Source organism: Citrus sinensis, chromosome 2, assembly GCF_022201045.2.
Source record: "Citrus sinensis cultivar Valencia sweet orange chromosome 2, DVS_A1.0, whole genome shotgun sequence".
NCBI lineage: Eukaryota > Viridiplantae > Streptophyta > Magnoliopsida > Sapindales > Rutaceae > Citrus > Citrus sinensis.
In genome coordinates, this window is record NC_068557.1 from 19,225,479 (window position 1) to 19,235,653 (window position 10,175).

Here is a 10,175-nt window from a genome sequence, read left to right on the forward strand (position 1 = left end):
TTTATTTTTATTTTATTTTTATTTTAACTTCTTATACAAAGTTTTGGTATTTTTTGACGTTACACTAGTGCTTGGCTGTCAGCAGATTACCGACAACTATTGACTTTTCAAGTTACTTACAATTGTTACCGATAAATCTTGGCTTTACTGGGAGAACATTTGTTCTCACCATTAATACGACCATGTGTTCGAATTTTCATAAAAATAATTATGAGGTTTTATTTTCTTCATCATATCTTTCTATAATTTTTACAATTTTTAGATCCTCTCTGTCTTTCGCAATTTATGTAAATTTTGACACGTGTGCTTTTTCTCCCCTTAATTATTCTACTGTCATTTTGCTTTCACTATTCATATTGGGAGGGAGACATTGGCGGCCAAGGCAAGGGATGAAACTGAAAGTAAAAAGTTAAACGAGACTCCTGTGCGTTTCCGATTGCTCTGCTGAAAAGCTAAAGATTATGAGCTGGTAAAGGGGTTTGGTTGCCGTGGCCTTTAGTTGGCTTAGGAAGATATAAGATCCGTTTGGGGCAACTACGCGGTGGCAGCGCAGCTATTCCAAACGGGTCTATAGTTTGTAATTATGGTTTAAAAGTTATTCCATATATATTAGTTTAATAAAAAATTTATAACAATTTTTATTTAAATTATTATTTGAAAGTTATGTTATCAAACACTATCGATTCTTATTTTAAAATTATAAATTTTTATTTCACAACTTGTGCAACTTATAATTACCGGCCATAAAATTCAAAACGAAGCCTAAATCTAGAAGGTGCAAATGCCGCCGAAATTTTTAAACTTTGGATGGTCGCTTAATTTGGTTGTGATTATTTGATTATTTTATTGTGATCTTATGTAATGACCTATTATATAAGACTTTATTTGGAAGGACACGAACAACTGCGACGGATTACATTGTAATGGGATTCATTTAATCACATATACACGAGACTAAGAGGTTGTTTGTTAAATATCTGAAGTCTGAAATTTTATTAATTTCAGACCTTTTCTAAAATTTACTTGTTTGTTTTTTTTGAAACTTACGTTTGATTTTCAGACATTTACATCTGAATAGAAAAAGTAAACTTTTGTAACTTTTATCTGAATGGAAAAATGTCTGAATGACAAGTAAATATTATATTCAAAAAATATCTCTGTAAAATAACTTATTTCTTAAACTATAAAATCTAATACTCTTTTTTTATTTTAATTTATAAGGACATAAATGTCAAATAACCAAGTTTAAGATTTTTTTAATTGTAAAAACAAACAAGATGCCACATATATTCAGATATTAAAAAAATAAAAACAAATATGTCATTTAGATTTTCGTATTCAGACCCATTCAGACTTTAAAAAAATTTAGACCCATTTAAATTTCAGGCAAAAAAACAAACGCTACTTAAGTGTTTATTGTTTAGAGAGATATTTTGGCTTTTAAGTTACAGATTGTAGTAAAATAAAAGTTGCAACTACTAAGAAATTTTTTTTTTTGCGAATTGGGTAATCTTTTACTTATAAGTATTCTAAGGTAAACTTAACATAATTATGAAGTAATTAATAATTTTTACTGTAAAAGTAAAAGTTAAAAAAATTTGACATGCCTTGAAACTCCGTATGTAACATTATATCCAAATAATGATCAAAGCATAAACCAAGAAATTCAAAAATGGGCGAGGACTGATGGAAATTGCATACGTTTTGGGAATGAGTGGTACTATTGGGCTATTTATGTAAATTTCATCAAATTATTCCACAATTCACGATATCATCATCTTTGAAGAAGATCTCAATGCATCTATTTATTTTATTTGATATAGTAGATTTTTTAACTCATATGAAGAATCATTTAATCAAATCTCTTAGAAGTATACGCATAGGAATCACCTATTAGGGGTGTTCAGAATTCAATCCAACCCACTTAATCCGTTTGATCCACAAAAATCTTATCCGTAAAAGTTCGATTTGTGGATTGGTAGATTTGATTGAATAAAAAATTTAAAAATCCACAGTCGATGGATTGATATAGATTTACTTTTGTAAATCTACAAAAATCTGTGAATTCGCAAAAAAAATAATTATTTAATTAAACATAAACTTGTGAATGTGGCATTACTACTTACTAATAAATAAGTTAAAATGTAGTTATTTTAATATTATATTATATCTTATATGATAATAATATAAAATAAAAATAATTTAATAATTAAAGAAACAAACATAGCCTCCTAAATAGTTAATTTTCACGTTTTGATCTAAACAAATGAGATTTTTTTTTTCTTTTTGGTGTGTTATATTTTGAAAATTTGGATGTGTTATTCTAGCTTTGTTTAAGTAATAAATTTATTTAAATTTTATTCAATTTTGAATTTGATCAGTAGTAAAATTATTTTTTATATTAATTTTTTATTTAATTAGTTCGTGGATTAGACAAAATTAAAAATTTTAAATTCATAAACCAATCTACAAAATGGTGGATTGGATATGAAATTAATCAAATCCGCATCCAATATACAAATATATGGATTGATTTTGGATTGGATTAAAAATTTATAATCTACAAAATCGTGAATTTGATATAAATTGATGTTCAATCCACAAAATCCAATCTGCAAACACCCTATCACCTATTGTCGCATTTTTTCCCCTAATTATTGATTGTTATAATATATTTTGTGAATCCCTTCCCTCCCCCTCGTCGCCCCACCTCCCCATCCCCCTCCACCCCACACCCACCAAATAGGTGGAGCAAATTTTGTTTGATAAAGCTGTAAATGTAGCTGTGGGCCAAAGCGGCTAGCAGGTTGGTAATGCAACTTGACATTTAAAGCTAGAAATCGAAGCCTACTTGTTAATGGGCTGGGAGTTAGATACACCAAGGCCTAATAGGCAGTGTAGGCTCTTCTTTAAAATGAAGCCTCAGGTTCCGGACCCTAGGGCCTAAGATATTGTTTGTGGCTGGCACTGAGGTGTAACGTCGTAGCGCCTACTAGTCTCTCTATGGCTCTATGCAAATGCAAGCGTATGCGCAACAAACCAGCTGAGTAATAGTCTCATCGGGCTTGTTTCTTTGTCTCTCACAACTATCTTCATTCTTCTTTACTTAGAATATTAGTTCCCATCTTAGAAATCTCTTTCATTGTTATGGGCTAGATCTAACTAATGTGGCTGCAATTTGGTTTAAACTTTAATTATGGGACATTTTTGTTGTATGATGTACGACAATTTAGGAAGCGTTTTATTTCATTTTGGTTCTTCTTATTTTTATCTTTTGGACTTGATAAATTTAGCATTTGACAAGGTGCTCAATTATCTTATTATTCTATTTTCGTTATCATATTTTTTGCTTCAGCTATTTCGTTATTGTCATATACAATATAATATTTTTAATGAGAATCAATGTTTTCATTCAAGTATGTGCTGGTTTCACATTTGCTCACATTTATTTGTGTTAAAAAGTTTGTGTCTCAAATATCATGGTATTTAAGCTCGTTAACTTATTAGGCGATTCAAAAGTCGAAACTAGCATTGTGGTCCTAATTTGGAAACCAACCGAAGAAAAGAAGGGGAAATTTATGAAAATAACCATAAAACTTTTATTATTTTCACAATTAACCCTCTCAACTTTTTTCTATCAACATTAGCCAAACACACGCTTTTTTCCCTAAATTACCCTTCTTTACAAACCAAAAGCAACTTTCTTTCTCCCCTTTCGTCAAACTAAAGGTAGCTTTCTACTCTTGAATCATCAACCAACGGCGACGACAAAAGGCAACGATAAAAGTGAAATCCGATCATAATATATGCAGATCCAACATTAATCGGTGTCACATAGTGGTATGAGTTATTTTCTGAACTTGCTCGAGAGTTTCAGTGAACTGCCAGTCGTGGGTGAATCTGGCGACAAGCTGCCTGTCGCACGAAGCTTCACGCGATAGGGAACCTGTCGCCCAAGGCTTGGAGCGACAGGCAGCCTGTAGCACCAAGCTTCGTGCGACAGGTTGCTTGTCGCCAGATTCACCCACGACTTGCAGTTCACTGAAACTCTCGAGCAAGTTCAGAAAATAACTCATACCACTATGTATTAATGAAAATAAATAAAATAGCTAACTTAGGTTTTGTTGAAGACTGTAGATGGTAGATCGAACGCCGACGATGGATGAAGCAGCCGCCAACGAGGGCTGATGTTACCGCCGATGATGGGAGTTTGTTCGGTTTGGGAGAGATGGGTGAAAGAGAGTGTTGGGGGAGAGATGAGAGAGAGGGGTATTTTGCTCTCAAAGGTTCTTTTATGGCTAATGTTGATAGAAATTTATTTGGGGAGTTAAGATAAAAAAAAGCCAAAATTTTTATGGCTATTGGTGTAAATTTCCCTAGAAGAAACGAGCTTAAATGGACTCGCCATCAAATCATATCCATTTGAACTTAAATCGATCCACAGTCTCGCAAGCAAGTCATTCGATCGTCAAGTGGGAGCTTAAAATGGAGAAAAAGGACAATAACGATTAACAAATGTGACAAACAATCACAATCAATCATCTCTCTCTTTTTCACTTTCATTACGTGTAGAATGGATCCCATCCTTTTGTTTTTCCTCTTTTTTAACCACTTGTGGACGTTTTTCGTCCTGACTGCTTTGGCACATCAAACACGTAACTCCAATGAGGCAATAAATATGATTTTGTCTACTTTATCTTTTTATTTGTTCATCATCTCTTTGTCTTAGCTCCGGCTTCATCACAAAGAAACCACAGACAAAAAAGGATAGAATTAAAGCACCTCTCACTTTGAAATCCGGATACGTACAATAACAATTTAGTATGGTATTCTTTTTTCTTCTTAGTTCTTTCCCTCTTCTTTTTTTTGGTAGGGGTGGGGGGGGGGGGGGGGGGGGGGGGGGCATTATATTGACTTACAAATTTGGAATTATTGAAATAATCAAGAATAATAAACCATATTGTTGATTCTAACCCTAAAAAGAAAGAAGTTGAACATGTATAACTTTCGTTTCTAAACTTTCTCCCATCACATAGAAAGGAAAAAAAAAAAAACTAAACTATTATGATGATTGAGAAAACTTGACATTGCCATTTGTAGTAGTTGCTAGGTCGTCGGTATTCTCATTGTTGGTAACGTTGTTTGATTGGGGGGTGCCACCATTAATGATAGACGTGATTGCTGCTGCTAAAGCGGCAGTAAAGTTGGGATCAGCAGCAATGGCAGCAGTGGCAGCGCTCACACTGTCGGCTAATGAATTATGCTGCTGCCCTTGTTGCATTGCTGGTGATGGCAATTGTGATTGGTTACCCAATTGAGAAGGGTCCATATCTTGGGACATTTGTAACCCAGAAAACTTTGATTGATTATACAATGCTTGCCCAAATATCTGAGGCAGCAGTGAACCGGCTGCTGCTGCCGCTGCCCCATCGGCAAAATTGTGGGATGGGTTTGGGAATGGAACTTGAAATTGGTTTGGTGACCTTTGGACATTTGAGGGGTTGGGGGTCTGTGTTAGGTCTAATGTGACAGTTGGGAATGGGGCTGAAGCTGATATAGTGGCCATGCTAGAGGAGCATGGGAGGAGAGTTCTTGCTAGAAAATTTGCATTCATCAGTCCGTCAGCGCTTGACATTGAACCCGATAGCAGCAATCGCGCCGCCGATGATGTTGTTGATGCCATTGCCATTGCAGCCGGCGGCAATGGGTGGTTGTGGTTGCCCTCATATGTTGTGATCAAAATCGTTCTATCTTCAGCACATCTTTGTACCTATTTCATTAATTAAGCTTATTAAACATACTTGTTTTCTAATAAAAAACTAAATTAAGTAACATATAAATAAATAAATACTAAATACACGATTAAAATGCAAATTAAGCATATTAAACATACTTGTTTTCTAACTGGGCAACCAGCAGCCATTGTGCAACGATAGTAAGCTCGAGGACAAGGATTTCCCTTCGCCATTTTCTGTCCATATTTTCTCCATTGGCATCCATCGTTGATCTAGAAAAAATATTTGAACAAAAGAAAAAAGCTAAGCAAACTTTAGCCAAAAAATTCAACAACTCAAATCAGTGAGTTACCTAATCCACTTCAAATCAAACAAATTATATTATAATATATCTCAATTACCATGGGAGCTTCCGATCTGGCTCTAACAGAAACACGAGCCTTCCTCATCGTGGCCTCGGTTTGATCGACATTTTTAGACGATGAACTAAACTTAGGAACCTTATTAGGCCCATAGTTTCGATCGGGGCTATCGTCTCTCTTAACGAATTCCTTCTTGTCTTGACCAAACAGAACGTTACTCTCCTCATTATTATTAGAATTTCCATTCACCGGTGAACCTCCGAGGTCGCGGCTCCTTCCTTCTGAAGAAGAAAGCGCAGGCTCATCAGCAGTATCGGCTGTATTAACGCCCAGACCAAGATCTATAAACCGCCTCGGTGCCGCAAGCTGTCCTTTCTTTTCTTCAACTTGCCGCCCATCACTGTTTTCATCAGCTGCCCTAGCATTATGGTGTTGCATAAATGCCATCAATTGCAACTGTAACGCGTTGTAATTGTTGGTAACCTCGTTTACCATGTCCTTTAAACGTTGATTCTCCGCGTTCACTCGCTCAAGCTCTGCCTGAACGACGGCGTACTGAAGAACAAAACCAATAGTACAGTTTTCTTAAATTAATTAGTCAAAATTCACAAACTCGAAAATTTTGAAAAATAAAAAAAGCTTAATTAAAGATTAATATTTGTTACCTCATTTTTAGCTTTTTTATCTTCCATATTTGTCGAAATTCCATCATCGACCGTGGAATGATCACTGCTGGTATTTGTAGTGAGAAGATTCAACCCAGTCTGTAGCATTCAATTCAAAAAATTTGTGAATCAAATAAATATAAAAAAAAAAAATTAAACGGAGATAAGTCAATAGCCATGAACATGATCATGTAGGTAATACTCACGTTGACGTTAAGCTCCAATTTGGAGTCTTTATAATGGTGATGATCGCGGCTGTGGGTAGTCTTGTCGGTGAAAAAATCCATCTCATCAATGACCTTCCGTTTATTATGATGATGGTGATCATCAGACGACTGCTGGGGAGAATCCTCATCATGATTAAGGCAGACGGGGAACTGAATAGTCGATGGAGTGGTAGCAGGAGACCTCTTGGCATCCATTAAATAATGGAATTTGTGGAAGTGGTGATGATCGTCGGAGAAAGAATTGAGGACAGCGGGCTGATGACAAAGAAAGAAGTTCTTGTTCTTGCCTGCAATGGGATCTGAAATATTATGATCAATGGAGAGTCCACTTCCCTTGGCCATAAATGAAGAAGAGGTTTTGAGAGAGAGAGATGTGGAGAGTGAAGTCTTGAGACGGTGCAATGGACTCGGCAAATAAAAAGGGGGTGGTGACTTTAGAAGAAGACCAAACAGTAGTATTAGTCATGATCACTAATTGCTAATTACTAATTAGTCTTTTCTTTTGTTGCTTTTTACTTTTATTTTTTACTTTTTTTTATTAGATTTGTGTTCTAAGCAATTGAAGGAAGTTTTTCCTTTCGCTTTTTTTTTTTTTAAAAATAAATTCTAGCAAAAATTAATGGTCGTCAGAGCTTAAAGTTAAGTCGAGCGAAAAATTACACTACTATTTTAAAAAAAAAATGACACTCAAACCTTATTAATAACAAAAATGTACTGAAATGCTAGCCAACATTAAAATATCGTAATGTTTTTATCTCTTTTCAAAGACATAATTCATTAACAAAATAGAGTATCAATGTCCATTCTAAAATGGTGGGGATTTATTGTTTATTTTTTAAATATTGGGATCTACAAACTTTACAACTTGGGTAGATGTATTTTTTTTATTTTTCATTCTTTTCATTTTATTATTGTTTTCTATTGACTAAAAATATTTTTTTTAAATTACTACCATTCATAGAGATATAGAGATATTGCATTACAATTTGGGATAGAATCAACTCATATATTTATTGAGTATTGTTAAAAAATTTACCCTACTAATAACATTTAAAAAAAAAATACACCATCCTCACAATCATGACTATTCGACTACAAGTCCCATGGCAACTAAAACAAAAGTTAGTGCAATGAAAATTATACTATTTTTAAGCTTTTCTATAGAAGAAATATGTTTTTAAATTTTGAGGGAACATTATAATGCAATAGAATATCAATTAAGCTTTGCAAAATTCAATTCAATTCAAAGTGATTTCAAGATAAAATTGAATGCAATCTAATTTGATTTTAAAGAGATTAAATCAAATTTATGTGGAGATCATCCCTATTTAAAGTGTGACATTTTGATGCATTAATGACCAAATTAAATTTCACCGGTACAATCTAAAACAAAAAAGGAAAGGAAAGGAAAAGAAAAGAGAAGAGATAAGAGAGTCAAAATATTTTCCTTCAATTGCATGATAATATGACATTTGCCACTAAAAGGGTTGGGCGATTTGCATTAAAACCGACTCCCACAAGTAGCTGAGGTGCCAATGCGACCACCCACGGGGATGGGCCCACGTGGGCCCCAATCGGTCAATAGTGAAATTCATTTAAATTAGATTTTCGATTTAAAAGAAAAGAAATGGAAAATGAAAAGAAAAGAGGCAGCGTGGAGATTGACGCGTTCCAAAAATTCATCGCCCCGATTGGCCCGGCGCCTCTGGATCAGTGAAAAAGGGTAATCTGAGTCAACGGTATTGATGGGACCTAGGGCCCACACAGTTTGTGAGAATACTGACTCCGTGGGGGCCACTGATCTCGATATATATTTGACTAGTGCCACGTAGGACTGGTTCCATGCGTATTTTACCGACAATAACGGGTTGACTCCGTCGCTGCTTAAAGACCGAATCACTTGGCCATGTACTCGACTCACATTGTTTAGTGGTCCCCACACCTATCCATAATTTTAACCTCCCCCCAAAATCTAGTTATTTTATTTTTATTTTTATTCTTTTACTGTAGAATTAATAGCTTTTTTTTTGTGTGTATTAAATCATAGGTTTCTGAAGATTATATTAGACCCCGACTAATTCAGATTCAAGCCGGGTAGGACCACTAGGGTGGTAAAACTCTCTCAATAAGAATTTAACACAACTGCATTCTCAAACCTCGAAACCAAAAATCTTGGTTAAGTTAGAACAGTCCCATGTCAGCTAATCTACGCACTTGTTAGTAACTAATAGCTCTTTTTAATTTCATACACGCTAATTTATATTTCTCAAAATAATTAATTTATTCATTTGCTTAATTGTCCGACCGAAATTGTTTTCAAATTATAAAAAATTGTTAGCCCACACTCCACAAAGGAATATTAAAAGTTGAGTTTAAATTTTTTGGTTTACTAATCTCAATAATTAGATCTACAAAATAGTTGTTATTAAAAATAGTTATTCAATGAGGTAAAAGTGCACCAACAAAATTACATGCATGTGGGTCAAATGTGGATCATCAAAAAGTATAGCTCTATATTGAATTTATCAAAATAAATTTAATTAGAGACAAATATTTGCTTTTACAAGATTTAGTGGATTCATAATAAACACGCATAAATATTGCATGCATGCACCACTTGCAAAAAAAAGTAATAAATTTCTCACTATATTAAACGCATATACCTAACTTTTGTCACTTCCATCAAATTGGTTTGGCACGATATTTCTGCCTCCATATCTTCAAAATTTGTTACATAAACACTTTTCCCATTTAAAACATCACATTTCATTCATTATTTACATTTAAAAGGCATTTACTTAGCCGAGGGTATTTATTTTATTTTAAAAAAATTGTTTACCAAATTTTTGTACTGAAAATTGGAATGAATTAAAATCAAATAATTAGCAGACAAAACTAGATGAGTTTGATCTCTAATGATATGTTAGGTTGGCCGCATAATTTAAATTGGTGAGTCAAAAAGAGCAAATCAAGCCTCTTCCTTGCGCTCTCACCCAAACACACAGGCGTCTTTGTATTGAATTTGACTGCCCTTTTATTCAACACAGGACGGTGGTCACGTGAATTTGCAAAAGCAAATTAAAGGCTTCTTTTGAATACTACTGGTAGCTGGTCTTCGAATTTTATGAGCATCCTTTTCGTTTCGTTAATTTCGGAGTTCAACTATGGTGCAACTGTGATATCATA

At 34.2% G+C, this 10,175-nt stretch overlaps 1 protein-coding gene across 1 annotated transcript; it reads right to left on the reverse strand.

Annotated features, from left to right (window-relative positions):
- Positions 1-4,890: 4,890 nt before the first annotated feature.
- On the reverse strand, positions 4,891-7,413 carry LOC102607530 (probable WRKY transcription factor 31). Its single transcript, XM_006495174.4, has 5 exons — positions 6,969-7,413; positions 6,763-6,861; positions 6,137-6,652; positions 5,894-6,007; positions 4,891-5,770 (listed from the first exon to the last, which is right to left on the reverse strand). The coding sequence occupies exons 1-5, from the start codon at positions 7,329-7,331 to the stop codon at positions 5,063-5,065; spliced, it is 1,800 nt and encodes a 599-aa protein (XP_006495237.1). The 5' UTR covers positions 7,332-7,413; the 3' UTR covers positions 4,891-5,062.
- Between the last annotated feature and the right edge of the window lie 2,762 nt (positions 7,414-10,175).